At 40.0% G+C, this 16,497-nt stretch overlaps 1 protein-coding gene across 7 annotated transcripts in view; it reads left to right on the forward strand.

Moving 5' to 3' along the window:
- The window catches only part of CNTNAP4 (contactin associated protein family member 4), a 259,706-nt gene that overhangs the window by 19,811 nt on the left and 223,398 nt on the right, over positions 1–16,497 (forward strand). Inside the window, exon 1 of one of the 7 annotated variants that reach the window (XM_024735651.1) lies at positions 11,935–11,944. The exons of the other annotated variants lie outside the window; for them this stretch is intronic. Within the exon in view, the coding sequence (XP_024591419.1) occupies positions 11,935–11,944 (10 nt within the window). Of the gene's footprint in view, positions 1–11,934; positions 11,945–16,497 lie in introns of those variants that run through there. 7 annotated transcript variants of the gene reach the window in all.

Here is a 16,497-nt window from a genome sequence, read left to right on the forward strand (position 1 = left end):
CTCTAGACCCAGAAAGCCACAACTACTGAGCCCACGTGCCACAACTACTGAAACCCACACTCCTAGAGCCCGTGCTACGCAACAAGAGAAGCCACCACAGTGAGAAACCCGCGCACAGCAACAAAGAGTAGCCCCCGCTCGCCGCAACTAGAGAAAAGCCTGGCACGCAGCAATGAAGACCCAGTGCAGTCATAAGTAAATAAATAAATAAATAAATTTATATATATATATATATATATATATATATATAAAGATGCATTTAAAGAACTCTCACTATGGAAAGTATGTTCCATTGTTGTCTACTGTATAGACAACTTTGCCTCTCCCACATCATGTCCAATTAGGATACTGTACGCAATGTACTTGCTCAAATAACTTTAAAAGTTCAGGCAATAAAGTGGGAGAGTTGTGCTGGTAGTATAATATCGTCTTTAAAGTAAAGATGTTGAATAGAAGAAAAAAAGCCCAAAGTCTTCAACAAGAAATTTACATTCTCTGATCTTCAATTCCCAATCTAGCAAATGGAGATAATACCTTCCTTACAAGTTTGTTGTAAGGATTTAACGCGGCTGAGGCATAGCATGCAGTACTGTAACCATTATTGTTGTTGGCACTTTTCTCTAGAGGCCTCCAGTTAAGAGATCCTTGGCACAGTGGCATGGATCAGTTCATCCTATTAATGCCTTAGTTGCTACATGTAAAATCACTTTGCAGTAGATTAGATGCAGTGACATGTCAGGGAAGTACCTGAGTGATGGGTCAAGGAGAGGATGTCTTTTATATCGGAGTGGTGATGGTGTGAACAGGTAACAAATACTTGGTCAACTCAACAGTGTTTTTGTAGGAATTAACATGAAAATGATAACTTATTCATATGAAAACAAAGTAGAAACTATACACCATTCTTTATAATTCCAGAGAACTGAGAGCAGAAATATACAAAAATTAGCATTAAAAAAGAGAAAAATTTTGAATGAGACTCTTGGGTTTTGTCTTTTATTATGGGAATAATCAGTTTTTTTTTTTTTATTGGAGTATAGTTGCTTTACAATGTTGTGTTAGTTTCTGCTGTAGGGAATAATCGGTTTTTAAGCATGGTAGTCTTGAAAAGCAAGACATATGGCCACTTGTAATACCATCATCATATTAAAAGCTCTAAGGATTATTTTAAGCTAATTATTTTAAGAGCTAAAGTTGAATGACAAATATTCAAAGTTTTTTTTTTAAGAAGTTGTGTTTTAAGGCCAAAAGTAAATGATGGTGGGATATGCAAAAACTGAAATGTGTTTTCCATTTTAAAATAATTTATGATCTAATTCAAGACATAGTACATATATCTAAGATAAAATTAACTATTTAAAAAGTGGTATTTGCAAATAACATGCACACTCATAAACATTAAAAGACCACGAAGTAAATGAGTTACCAGTATTTGGTTTAGTTACAAAGGAATGTTATCAGGATGTTGGCAGGGTTACAATAATTTTAAAAAGAGATGAAGGATGCATCCTATGGTCTCGTCTAAGGCTTGGAGTCCTCTATGCTTATTAGCAGAATTACCTTGCAGCTGAGGCCCTCAATTTCATGCTTGCTGTCAGTTTGGAGCTGTTCTCAGCTCCTAGAGACCACTATATGGTAAGAAACACATGACAGTTTTCTTCTACAAGGGCAGTGGGAACAATTTTACTCATGTTTCACGTCTTCTCCGACTTCTTTGTGTCTTTGACCTTTAAGACTTTTTGAAGGGCTTCCCCGATTAGGTCATGCCCACCCAGGATAATCTCGCTTTTGAGTAACTTAAAGTTAATGAAATTAGAGTTCAATTACATCTGCAAAATCTCTTCTGCTTTATAATGTAACCTAATCACAGGAGTGATATCCTATCACATTCATAGGTTTTGCCTGCACTCAAGGGGAGGAGGTTATACAAAGTTCTACAAGGGGCTGGAATCCTGGGGCCATCTTAAAACTCTGACTACTGAGTGGCTTGCACTCCTGGCTGTGGGGCCTGTGCTATGATGCTACCTATGTTTAAGGAGATCAGGGGCTGGAAACATCCAAGTGTCCTTGAAACAGTGGTGGTTCTCTGGTGGGAGTGTGGCCTTGTTGGAAAGGGGGTCGTTCCAGAACTCAGAACTGGTATCAGCCTGTTGTCCCATTGAGCTAACTTATACCTGCTTAGCCAGCTTTTAACTAAGTTGTCAAAAACAGAGTGGAAATCAATCCCAGAGGCCAGCCAGGCTCATCCCTTGTTCAATTATGACATCAAACACAATGATCTTAGCCAATAAACTGGAAATATCCTCCATCTAACTTCATGTTACAACTCAGAGAAGCTTATCGTTTCTAGTTAACTTGCCCCCCACTCCCCTGTCCCTTAGTTAGAAATAGCTGTTTATTAGATAGCTTTGTGGACTCACCTACTAAAATGCATTTATCTGCAGAAAAATTTCTTATGACTATGAAGGACTTGAGCCTTCATCTTTAAGTGTGATATTTTGAGATACAAATAACAACTCTCAAAATAATTTGGTAATAAAATGGAGTATTTGTCCAGAAATATCAAAATATCATCTAATATGACTAGAAGAGGAACTGAAGTGAGGCTTACCCAATTTTCCCTCCAGGAATCAAAGTCTAAAACATGGCAATTTCAGGTTGCAAATAATCAGTTAATGGAAATAGCACATACTTAGGAGGTCATCGTTGCTGTGACTTCACGCACATGTGAAGTAGCTGGGCACAGCATGAATGCTCTGAACATTCTAACTACATCATCAAAGGTGTCTAAATGAAGAGATGCCTGTGTCCTCTGAATCCTTTCCACTTTCCTTATGAATCATGGCCGCTCAATTTTTTCATCATTTGCAATCTTAAATTCTATTTTTCTGGAGTAAATGAAGCAAGTAACTCTAAAATGCAAGAGATATAAAGAAAAATATGGCCTTTTGGAACATGAAAAATTATTCTTTAATAGAAAAACAATGCATCCCAAGGACATTTAACTTCCTTTTCAGGTTAATAATTCTGTGCCACTTTTTTTAGAGAGAAGGTAACAATGTGATTGGGCATGTTAAACACTGCCCTCTCTTTCTTTCCCCTTCTCGAGGGGTTAATTCTTTTTTTTTTTTTTTTTTTTTTTTTTTTTGCGGTACGCGGGCCTCTCTCACCGTTGCGGCCTCTCCCATTGCGGAGCACAGGCTCTGGACGCGCAGGCCCAGCGGCCATGGCTCACGGGCTCAGCCGCTCCGCGGCATGTGGGATCCTCCCAGACCTGGGCACGAACCCGCGTCCCCTGCATCGGCAGGCGGACTCTCAACCACTGCGCCACCAGGGAAGCCCCGAGGGTTAATTCTTATAATAAGATTTTTGTAAGAGATATCCAGCTCAATTTTATCCAGTTCCAACTCTTGAAATGTTTGAATTTATAATAATTACTTAAGGTAGCAATCACAGGCACTTATACAATACTTACTATATACTAGGTACTAGAACTCTTTATACGCTGACTCATTTAATTCTCAGAAAGCCCTGCTTACCTTAGTACTATCATTATCCTCATTTAGAGATGGGGGAAGGCCGTTTAAAGTGCCTAAGGTCATTCAGTAAATGGCAGAGGCAGGACTTGAGCTCCCGGAGTATGGCTGTGAAGCTGTACTTGTAATCACTATGCTATGCTATATTCTGGCTTCTGGGTGAGATGACATGTAACTTATGATGCTGACCCTCCAGACACTTTCATCCCAGCAAGTGGAGACCCAGATCACCTGAGAGGTGTTGTCATAGAAGCCCGTTGAGGTTAAGGAGGGACCTTCCTGAGGGATGGGAGTGGTGGTTCAGGAGGGGTTTCATAGAGAATCAGGAAATACAGCTGAGACTTGGAGAAGAAGCAGGTGCTCAAAATGAAGAGAAGACCCTCTTTCAGCTTTGTGCATTGAGGAGAGGATTGGGATAATCTTCCAAGTGACTTTGGGAATGATATAGTCCTGTTGCTCTGAAATTATAGTCACACATGTGGATTCCATTGTTAACCCTAATGGCTTACTCAAAATAGAAAGTCTCATCATTAAAGCAGTATATGTGTGTCACTAAATCACACTCAAAACTATCAATACTTTTTAATAATCACTGGGCAATGATTTGAATCTGAAAAAAATTTTATTTTTTGATTCTACACCTACAGTTTGGTAATTGTGGTAGGTAGAGCAATGGCCTTCCAGGGATGTCCACATGCTAATCCCTGGAATCTTTGAATGTTACCTTACAACGGGACTGGCAAAGGGACTTCGCAGATGTGATTAGATTAAGGCTCTTGAGATGGAGATTTTATCCTGGATTATCCAGGTGCGCCCAGTGTAATCACAAGAATACGTGAAAGAGGGTAGCAGGAGAGTCAGGAAGAAGATACGATGGTGGAAGCAGAGATCAGAGGGCTGTGCATGAGGCAGTTGGCCTCTACATGCTGGAAAAGGGAAGGAAACGGACTCTCCCCTAGAGTTTCACAAGGAATATCACCATGCTGACACCTTGATTTTAGCCCAGTGAAACTAATTCTGGACTTCTGACATCCAGAACTGTAAGACAATACATTTGTGTTGCTTTAAGACACTAAGTTTGTGGTCATTTGTTTCAGCAGCAACAGCAAACTAATACAGCAGCCATTTACATCCTCTGCCGCTCTTCCTGGGCTGTGAAAAACAAGCAGTTGTCTGTAGTAATTCATTCAAGAACAGTATGGAGGTTCCTTAAAAAACTAAAAACAGAATTACCATATGATCCAGCAATCCCACTACTGGGCATATCCCCAGAGATAAACCATAATTCAAAAAGAGTCATGTACCACAATGTTCATTGCAGCACTATTTACAATAGCCAGGACATGGAAGCAACCTAAATGTCCATTGACAGATGAACAGATAAAGAAGATGTGGTACATATGTACAATGGAATGTTACTCAGCCATAGAAAGGAAAGAAATTGGGTCATTTGTAGAGACGTTGGTGGATCTAGAGACTGTCATACAGAGTGCAGTAAGTCAGAAAGAGAAAAACAAATATCGTATATTAACGCATATATGTGGAACCTAGAAAAATGGTACAGATGAACCGGTTTGCAGGGCAGAAATTGAGACACAGATGTAGAGATCAAAAATATGGACACCAAGGGGGGAAAGCGGCTGGGTGGTGGTGGTGGTGGTGTGGTGAATTGGGCGATTGGGATTGACATGTATACACTGATGTGTATAAAATTGATGACTAATAAGGACCTGCTGTATAAATAAAATAAAATAAAATTCAAAAATTAAGAAAAAGAGTTTTTTAAAAAATAAATTATTTATATATTTATTTTGGGCTGCGTTGGGTGTTTGCGGGCTTTCTCTAGTTGCAACGAGTGAGGGCTACCCTTCGTTGTGGTGCGCGGGCTTCTCGTTGCGGTGGCTTCTCTTGTTGCAGAGCATGGGCTCAGTAGTTGTGGCTCACGGGCTCTAGAGCACAGGCTCAGTAGTTGTGGAGCACGGGCTTAGTTGCTCCACGGCATGTGGGATCTTCCCGGACCAGGGCTCGAGCCCGTGTCCCCTGCGTTGGCAGGCGGATTCTTAACCACTGCACCACCAGGGAAGCCCCCACTCAAGAGTTTTTACATGAGCCTATTAGAAAGAAAGAAAAAAAGAACAGAAGAAAAGTTCTTTATTCTATACATTTAAACCTATTTTCTTTTAAAGACACACCTTCATTACCACTTGCCTTTAGTTGTTCTATCATAGATTTAAAGGCATGTTAATCTGTGCTGTTTGCAATAAATGGAGGAGGATTCACATAAACTCCTATACCTGAGCTCACACTGTGTGCATTCCACAATCTGTGTATGAGCAAATGTAGACAGAATGTCCTTGGATTCATTTATATGGGATACTTCTATGGCTTTCATCTTTTTGCTTGCTTGACTGTATGTTGTGTGTTTAGATTGTCAACAGCATCAACCTCATGTTTGGTGAACATCATTTTTACTTGTATTATCATTTTTTTAACTAGCCATTTCTAACCTTACATGAGAATTTTCTTTAGACTGGCCTTCCTCTTCCTTAATTCGAAGCATATTTTATTTTACCCAAGTTACACACCTATTAATGTTCTAAACTTCTCCCCACCTCCGCTCCACAAAAATCCAAAATTTATGAGAGGCCCCTTTGTATCTCTGTTTTAAACATCGTACATTCTACAGTTTATTATTTGAATGATTTTGAGTTTTATACCTACTTAAAGCTTCTCTCTTTAAGTCTTTTTTAGTCAAAAGTCAGTTCTGAAATTTAGATTTGGTCATAAAAGGAATGAATTCGAGATATGGTTACCAGTCTTAAATCTACTCATTGTAATAGGGAAGAAATTTTTGTACTCTATTACAAGCTAATCACTAAAGGGATGTTGCCTGTAAGCTTAAATTATACATAATGACCCATCTCTGGGAACACTGCCTCCCAGGTAATGTGCATTAAGCTAAAATACTTTTGTTTAGCTCACAGGAAACATCCTGACCAGGCCCACCTGTGAAGGACAGCAGGGAGGAAGAAATTAACACATCCCTTCAGAGGCTGACCAGAACCAGGAAATGTTTGACTTTACTCCCTCCCCTTTTAGTATAAAAGAAGCCTGAATTCTAAATCAGGAAAGATGGTTCTTTGGGGCATGAGTCCACCAACCTCTTGGTCTGCCCGCTTTCCAAATAAAGTTGTTATTCCTTGGCCCAACAACTTGTCTCTTGATTTATTGGCCTGTCGTGCAGTGAGAAGTAGGAGCTTAGACTCGGTAACATCATCATGGTGTCACATGTGGTCATTTATCTGTCAGTATAGGCTTGTGTTGCGTACCGATTCCTAGAACTCTGATCCTGTCTTTACTTTTTAATTATTTCTTCCACCCCTCACCTTTGGTTGGTTTTGTTTGGTGGACTTGGAGGTCTCTTTGTCTTAATATCTGGACTTTAAATAGTTGCTATTAAACCTCTAAAATCAATCAGCCTCTGGCTGTGCTGTCTTTAAAAGTTAACTGCCTTCCCATTAATCCATTATTTGTGAAGATTAATTGGGAAAGCTATTCAAACCAAGGCTATAACTTGGGTGTGTAAGCCAGTGTTTGCCTCCAAGTGAAACCTTATCCCATTAACATCAGAGTATTTAGACACACACACACACACACACACACACACACACACATACGCATATGTATCTATGTGTGTGTGTGTGTGTGTATATGTAATTCACCCATGGCTTATGTAGGAGAAAATGCACAGAAATTTACAGGCTGCTGCCAAAATGAATTCTTGACAACTAGAAAACCATCTTTGTCTTTGACTCAGCTCTAGAAAAAATACTGATAAATATTTACTTGAGTTGCAGCAATATATTTTGAGTTGCAGCAATATGTTGTGTTTTAGATTTAAGCCACTGATTGACAAAGTTAGAAGCTCGTGTTTGTCTTATGTCTAAAACTAGTCTCCTCAGTGAATGTTAATTTTCATGTCAGAGTCAAATCACTACTCAAGCTAAAGAATTTAGCAGTGATCTATACTCAGTGGTATCTAATTGAGTTGAAATGTTATTTTAGGTAATGATGAGAGAGAAAGATCAGGATAGGCCCATATTTTGTCACCTACTCTTATGAAAAATTATATTTTATTCAAGCCCAGTTGTATCATCACTACTCCTTAAAATGTATTTTCTTTTTTTCTCACCAGAATGTCACTGTGTGGTGGCTGCCTCCACACACTGTCAGTTGACATAGTTACATAGGGAGAAAGGGATGGGTTGTGTGATACCATAACCATTTCTTCAATCTTTAAATAGCCTCGTGAAACAGTATGAAAAGCATAAAGAGATTTGCAAAAGGAACAGATCTCTCGATTGGATAGAAATTAATTTGCAAGTCTGTTTTAGTGGTTTCCAAATTACCATGGTCCTGGCTAAACTACACCCCAGACAAAGCAAGTCCGAGTGACCTGGAATAGGGCACAGTCATGGGCAAGTTTTAAACCTCCCTCAAGTGATTGTGCTATGTAGCTAGGATGAATTGCTATAGGTGCATGCTCCATAAAAGTGCCAGCCTGAGGCTGATCCGGGTATATATTATTTTATCAGGAGGCTGATGCTACTTTTCAAACATAACCTGGGTCTTCTACAAATTCTTAGGATGGCCTTCTGGGGCTTTTCTTTGATGTGCTGAGTGAATGCTTAGAGTGGTTACAACTGTGAGGATGAGCCTGCAGAGTTGGGAAGAGCTCCTTGACGTAGAAATCAACGAAGGCCACCCAGATGAAAACAAACACAGGCTCTTTATCCAGAGTTTACTATAGCTAGGGAGTCAGCCGCCACCACTTGTGTTTGGCAGAGACTCAAAAGCAGGCAGGGGGCAAGGGAAAGGTTTATAGTGAAAAGACAAAAAAAAGAGAGAAGGCATCAGGTATGCCCTGACTGGAAGCTGTTGGCAGGGGGAAGCTGTAGACAGAGTAACCAGAAGCAGGCCATCCTATGTGATGCATTAGGTGTGTGTATTTGGGTTCTTCTGTATTTAGCAGAGATTTATCCAGTCCTTAATTGGAAGCAGGGGCACAAATTAGAGAAGCTATAAGATATTTACCAAGTACTGGCTGTATGGGGCCAATTGCTACAAGGGATTATCGTTAGGCTTCCTGCGGTGGCTACCGAGGATAGCAGGTTGGTTCCTGGGCTGGTTGCTGCACGTTATGGGTCAGAAGTTCTGTTTTTGTGTGTACTGTGGCCGTTGTCCATTTGTATATTCAGTCTCTCATTGGGCAGAAGTGGTCATCAGGGACTGGATCCTGTGTCATGCCAGGGCAGGAAGATGGGACTCCTCCTGGAATCCTAAAACTGGACCTGAATAATCTGTAGAACTAACTCAGATTTGGCTTATGGTCAAAGAACAATATTGTTTTCTCATTTTGGGGATGAAATCTTGCCTGTACACTATATTTCTGATCTATGTTAGCCTAATTCCACACTTTTCCTAAATTAGTCCATGATTTCCAATTTCAACTGGATGACAATTTCAATAATATAGATCAGAAATAAAACATTTTCTTTAAGGAAATAGATTTCTTGAAGGGAAGGTCATTCCTTAATCCTGAATTTGTCAGTGGAATATTTGGGTTCGGTCTAAATAGTAAACTGTTTTCTGAAAAGAGTGAGATTCCAATGTTACCAAAGCTCCCTGTCAAAAGTCCCACTCCTGCCTCTAGTATATGGGAATTTTTGAAGATTTTTAAGCATGTTTCCTATCTATCCTATCCTGTCGTGTCCTATCCTTCTTCAATGAGTATTCCCGTGGGAAATATGATACATTAGCAGGTATGCAATTGATTTTGGCGGGTCTTCCAAATAACAGAGAAGGTTGTTCTACTCAGTGGCCACTAAGCTGAATGTTACTGAAAATGTTACTGAAAAAGCCCTACTTTTGCTCAACTATATTTTAGATTACCAGTACCTGTTTCAACAATGTAGTGGCTCAGAACAACAGCTGTGTGTCTTTGGGTAAATCGTGTAACCACTGTGTCCCTTTCTCCTCAATTGTACAATGGAGTTAATAGTAGCAAATAGCATGAGGTATTTGTCAGGATTCAACACATGTAAAGCACTGAGAACATAAGCAGCTAATAATATGGACCTATTATCTTAGTACAGGTAGTATTACACAGGGATTAAGAAAATTGAATGACTTTTATTAAAAACGGAACAGCTTTTACTTATGAGAATTAAAGCCCTTTGTAAAATAAATTACTTCTGATCAAGCTATATTAAAATACTTTCAATGTAGCTTGCATCTTTATTTGTAAGAGGCTATTGAGTTTTTTCATATATACAGTTCGCCAGAGGTCTAATTTCTCATTGTCTTTTTAATGGCAATGGTAAGTTCTCTCACAGTGAGGAGTAAATGATGTCTTTTCTGAAGTACTGATTTGAGAGCCGTAGATCTGTGTGTCTCTGCATGTGTATGCACGTGCACACACACATGAAAGTGTCTCAACAGAAATCAGGTGATTTTTCCCCCTGGAATATGTGTATTCTAACATAATTCATTAAAACTCTTTACATGAAATCAAGCAAGACTGAAAATACTAAAAAATTACCTCCCAAATTTGTAATTACAAAAAAAGACAGAACTATAGTTTCACATTTCCGACTGTATTATCAAGTTTAATGTGGAAATTCTGACTATGAAAAGTTGTATAAAAAGTAATATATATAATTTTGCAAAAGCATAGAGTAGTAAGCGTGGTGTTCATTTCTTCCTCGGAAAGAATTAACTAATTAACCAAACATGCCTTGCTACCCTTTTGAATTGTACAAGCCTTCCCCCTGATGACTGTGCTTTTAAATTTCACTGGTGACTGAAGTCCTTCATACTCTCCTGTGCCCCTTGTACCTAGAATGTGCTTTTTTTCTCCCGGTCAAATTCCCTTCTTCACCAAGCTTGTCAAGCCGTACCCGATCCCCACCGCGTTCGGCTGCGAGTGAGTTGCGACAGCGCAGTTCATCCGCAGCAGCTGAACCGAGGGAGCGGTGGGAGCTGAGTCCCAGCATGCAATGCGGCAGCCCGAGGCCCGGGGCGAAGCGGTCCTGGCGCCGTTCCCCGCTGTGGGGGACAGCGGGATGCAGGCCAGGGCTCTCTTGCTGGGAGGTAGACAGCCCTATCCATCCCGTGTGCAGGTGGTGGGAGGTACAATAAGCAGCACGGGGGGCCAGGAAGGCCTCAGTCTCCCAGGTGCCCATCCTGAAAGTTGGAGAGGCAGCAGAGAATTTCCACCTGGGCCCTGCCATTTAGGAACCTTCCTTCTTAAGGTCAAGAGGCAGCGCGAGGGAAGCTGGGAGCTAGGACCTCCACGCCGACTCAAAGCGAGAGCTGAACAGAACCAGAGCCAGCGGCACACATGTGCCACTGATGTGCAGGAAGCAGGAGAGAGAAGAGCAGGCTACAGTGCCGGGAGAGAACTGAAGGTGAGGTGAGGTGAGGGCCACAGCCTGAGCTGCTCATCTGTTTACGGTGCGGCACGGGGGTTGCAGCCGTCCAGGGTCCAGGCCCAGCGTTCCCGCTCCACAGTTGGCCCAGGTTCTCCCTGTTCAGCAGCTTCTGTGGTGGGCAGTCCTCTGGAGACTTGCAGGAGTGGGTGCAGAGGTGTCAGTACTTGCACGTTATATATTTACATACGTAAATATATAAATTACATATACCACCGCGCCACCGTCTGCCTGTCTTCCTTATCCCGGCCCCCACTAAGCCCCAGCACTTGTAGTGGTCTCGCCTGGAGACAAGAGGGAGAAGGACAGAGGCTCTGCCATATCCCACTGCCTCCTTGGACCCTAGAGGTACTGAGACAGGGTGCTTTCGGGAAGGAGGGGAGCCTTTGGGGGGCCATCCCCGGGGCCTGGACCTAAGCAGGGGAGGCCATGTCCTGCCCCACCTCTTGTTTCTGGACTCTCCTCCCCTTTGGGTGTGTGAGTGTGTTCTAATTTTCTTTATGGAAAAATAGACCAAAAAACAAAAATAATATATATAGAGAGAGGTATTTAACTGCGATAAACTAGCCCCATGTGGCCAAAAAAAAAAAAAGTATTCGTATTATATGTATTATTCATATTATGTGAAATATATTTATATTATATGTATGTATAAAATCATATGTATTGTTATTAATGCATTTTATGCATATAGTATGTATATAGAAATATGTTCAGACATTTATATAAGGTTACCATGTAAGTATATGCCATCACTAAAAATTACACCCATACACACATATACATTATACATATGTATGTTGTAATATATGTATGTTATAACACATGCACATGCCTGTACACATATGTAGTATAATTGTATATATAATTAATGTGTATTATAATTGTGTATATGATTACATATTTATATGTATAATTGTATATGTAATATATGTATAACACAGTATAGTATAACTGTATATTGTATAACTATACTGTGTTATACATATATTATACATATATATGATTATACACATTATACATATATAAGTACAAATATTGTATATATACATATAGTATGTATATAATACATTATACTATTATATAAATATATGTATAGTATATACATATAGTATATGTGTACTATATACGTATAACATAGTATATATGTACATATATACTGGTCCCTTGGTGAAGGGACCAGGATAGTATGATGGTCTGATATAGTACTTAATTAAAAAATACAATTATGTTTTGAGCTGAAATAATATATTATTTCAGCTTTGAAAAGCTCCTTCCTTAAATGCCTGTATGTTTATACACTCTGAATAGTGGTAAAGTAGAACTAACAATCACTGAAATTTGAGAGGAAGTTGAGCGTCTAGCTGGGGGATTAGTCCAGGAGAAAACTAGTTCATTGGGCTGCTTTTACTAGAGTGTAGGGTAGGGTTTCTCAATGGCTGCACTGTTGACATTTGGGCCTGGATAATTTTTGGTTGTGGGGTGCCACCCTGGGCACTGTAAGGTGTTTAGCAGCATCCCTGGCCTCCACCCACTAGATTCCAGTAGTACCCCCAAGTTGTGATGACCAAAGTGTCTCCAGATATTGCTAAGTGTTCCCTGGGAGGGGGAGGGAAATCAGCCCCGCTTATGGTTCTCAGCTTTGCAAGACCAGAAGCTGCATTTTACTGCTTTAACTGGTACAGTCAGAGAAAACTGGTTTTCTAGAATGAAATTCACAGGAGACTGATTCTTTGTTTTTTTTTTTAATTAATTAATCAGTTGTTGGCTGCACTGAGTCTTTGTTGCTGCGCATGGGCTTTCTCTAGTTGTGGTGAGTGGGGGAGGGGGTCTCTACTCTTCATTACAGTGCACGGGCTTCTCATTACGGTGGCTTCTCTCCTTGGGAGCACGGGCTCTAGGCACGTGGGCTTCAGTAGTTGTGGCGCACGGGCTTAATTGCTCCGTGGCATGTGGGATCTTCCCAGATCAGGGCTCGAACCCGTGTCCCCTGCATTGGCAGGCAGATTCTTAACCACTGCACCACCAGGGAAGTCCCAGGAGACTGATTCTTAATCCAGAATACAATTTCATTAATGTCTAGAGGGAAATATCCGTTTTACTCGCTCCAGACTCATTATTGCTGAGATCCCCCTCCCCTGGTGTTAAGACTATTGCAGATCAACTTGGTAATAAACAAATAGCTTGGCAAACCTGGAATTGGAGTGTGTACCTACCTTCTTGAGAGGTATTTTTTCTTGAGAGGTATTTTGTTCATGTCATTATGGTGTCTGATGAAATTCCTGTACTCCAAACCTAAAGAAATAGTGATTATAGTCCTGGTGTTCTTACTTACTAGATTCTGGACCCCAACTCACTTTATAAACATCATGGTCCCATCACAATGAGATGAGCAAATTAACCAAACTCTGTGACTCAATTTTACCTCATCTGTAAAATAATATCAGTACCTCAAAGAGGAGTGGTAAAGGTTGGTAACTACGTGTTGAATGGCTGTAAGTTCTTAGCAGAGAGTGCTCACTGAATGTGTTCACTATTATTAGTTCTTTGTAAGAATAACTTTAGAATATTCTGCTGCTAAGTAAACATACCACAGATTGGGGGGACATGTAACCACCACTCAGACCTACAGCTAGAACTTTACCAAACACCAGAAGCCCCCATCTGTCCTCCCCCAACCCGTGTCCCCTGCCGACCTCTTTCCCGTATCACGTGTCCCTCTTCTCACAAGTGGAATAAGCACCCCTTCTCTTAGATTAATCCCATTCTTTTTAAGCTAAAAATAAAACAGTATTGAGTCTCAATTTATAGTGGCAAAAACAAATGTGCAATAAATATACGCCCTCTAGAGTGATTGCACCAAAGAGGCATTTTACATCGGAAACGTTGATTTGAATCTGCATAATTGATTGTGAGTTGCAGTTAGACAGCCTTGTTGGGTCACACTTATACCTGAATACTCATAATGATTCAAAAATGATTATAGTTTTGGTAGACACACACCCACAAATGCACCCCGCCCAATATAGATAATGTGCTCATTTGCTCACACTAACACACACATCATAGCTTCCACAGCATACTAAAGCATTTTAGTTGTGGCTTGTGATTGGGTGTAATCAGAATTTCCTTCAACACTTCATGGATTGTTATGTCTTTTTATGTCTACACTTCTTAACACTTGAATTACAACTAGATTGAGTGTCAGTACTTAAGCCAGTCAATAGACATGCAGGAACTGTGGGCCAGTTATCAAGTCTTTTTTAAGAGCTAGCTAAAGCAGGGGTCCCCAACCCCCACGCCACAGGCTGGTAGCAGTCTGTGGTCTGTTAGGAACCAGGCTGCACAGCAGGAGGTGAGCTGCAGGCAAACAAGCATAGCTGCATCTGTACTTACAGCGGCTCCCCATCGCTTGCATTACCGCCTGAGCTCCACCTCCTGTCAGCATTATGGTGAGCTGTATAATTATTTCATTATATATTACAATGTAATAATAATAGAAATGAAGTGCACGGTAAATGTGATGCGCTTGAATCAACCTGAAACCATCCCCCCACAATTGTGGAAAAATTGTCTACCATGAAACTGGTCCCTGGTGCCAGAAAGTTTGGGGATCGCTGAGCTGAAGAGTTTAAGGTGTGAAAGAAGAAAAAGGGGACTTCAAATGAAAATGAGACAATCTTAAAAAATAAAACGCTACCTTTAGCAAATTCTTTTGAAAGGCAATCAAATGTTAAGTTGGTAAATTTTTACTTACCACTTATAATTTAAACCTTTAACTTTAAGAAAAAGTACATATTTCAAATGGCAGGACTGCAGAAAAATATTGTAGTTTGAATATTTAAGCAGTAAAACTGATAGTGACTATTTTATAAAAACCTATGTTCAAGAAGCATAGGCTTCATAAAATTTCAGATGAATCTAGATAATTCCTGGATTTATTTAAAATGTTTATTGTTAATTTAAAAATGGGACAATAATCCTGCATGGTTTTTAATTACCAACGTATGTTAAATCCTAAATATAAGAGAAATATTTTCCGATTAGAGCAAAAATGGCAACAACTTAATAATTGTATAAAGTGAGAATCTGAAGATTGCATGAAATGAAGAATTAGCTGAATAAAATAAGCGTGTATAGATATCATGGTCACCATGAGACTGTTCTTATACTTTTCCTCACTCTTTGTGCCTTACTTTTGATTGGATATGTGATATACATAATAGGATAGATAAGACATGTATATACTTTCATATATATCCTTACATACCTATTCATATACACATACAGGTATGTGTATGTATACACACACACACGCACACACACACTGCCTTCCTTTAGAAGTAACCACTATCCTGAATTCTAAGCTTTTCATTTCTTTGTTTTGTTTTGGTTTTTTTTGTGTGGTACGTGGGCCTCTTACTGTTGTGGCCTCTCCCGTTGCGGAGCACAGGCTGCGGACGCGCAGGCTCAGCGGCCATGGCTCAAGGGCTCAGCCGCTCCACGGCATGTGGGATCTTCCCGGACCGGGGCACAAACCCGTGTCCCCTGCATCGGCAGGCGGACTCTCAACCACTGCGCCACCAGGGAAACCCTGTTTGATTTTTTAAATAGTTTTCTTTCCTAGTCACATGTGTCCCTAAATAACGTATTACTTAGCTTTGCTTGTTTTTAAGATTCTCAAAACTATCAACATATATTATATGGTCTTCTATAACTTTTTTCATTAAATATTTTACTTCTAAGATCCAACCTTGTTATTTTATTTTATTGATTTTTTGGTGTATGTTGGTGTAGTTCTTTTTCCTGCTGTATGTTATTTCATTGTGAAAAGTACTATGATTTATTGATCTCTTCTTTGATCAATAAATGTTTGGATTGTAATCAATTTTTGCTATCACGAGCATTGTTGCTAGAAATCGCACACATCTCCCTGTGCACAAATACAAGGGTTGCTCTAGGTTAATGCTTCTCAACTTTTTTTCTTATGGCACACAATAAACACTAGTATTTGTATAACACCTAGAAGGGAAAGCTTCTTGAGACCAGCAGTTCATCATAGGGAGGCTCTGCCCAGGAGGAAATACATATCAATGGACCATGGGGTGCAGAAGGTCAAATATGCAAGCTGATGACAAATGGTTTTTTAAAAGTAGGTGCTCGCCTTTACACTCCCACTAGCAGGATGTTGGAGTTTCTCTTGGCCCACATTATCTGGACCATCTGGTGTTGTCAGACTTATTAAATCTTGCTGGTCTGCTGTTTGTAAAATAGTATCTAATTGTAGTGTTAATTTACACTTTGAGTTTGATCATCATTTAATAGCGGTTCTGTGCTGTGAACTCTCTGGTCTAGCCTTATGTCATTTTTTCTAGGGTGTTTTCTAACTGATTTAAAAGGAGTTTTTGTTTCTCCTTTTTTTTTTTTTCCCTTAATTTACAATACTATTTGTAAACTGTTTGGGGAGTACT

This window comes from Neophocaena asiaeorientalis, unplaced genomic scaffold, assembly GCF_003031525.2.
Source record: "Neophocaena asiaeorientalis asiaeorientalis breed wild unplaced genomic scaffold, Neophocaena_asiaeorientalis_V1.1 scaffold40, whole genome shotgun sequence".
Taxonomy (NCBI): Eukaryota; Metazoa; Chordata; class Mammalia; order Artiodactyla; family Phocoenidae; genus Neophocaena; species Neophocaena asiaeorientalis.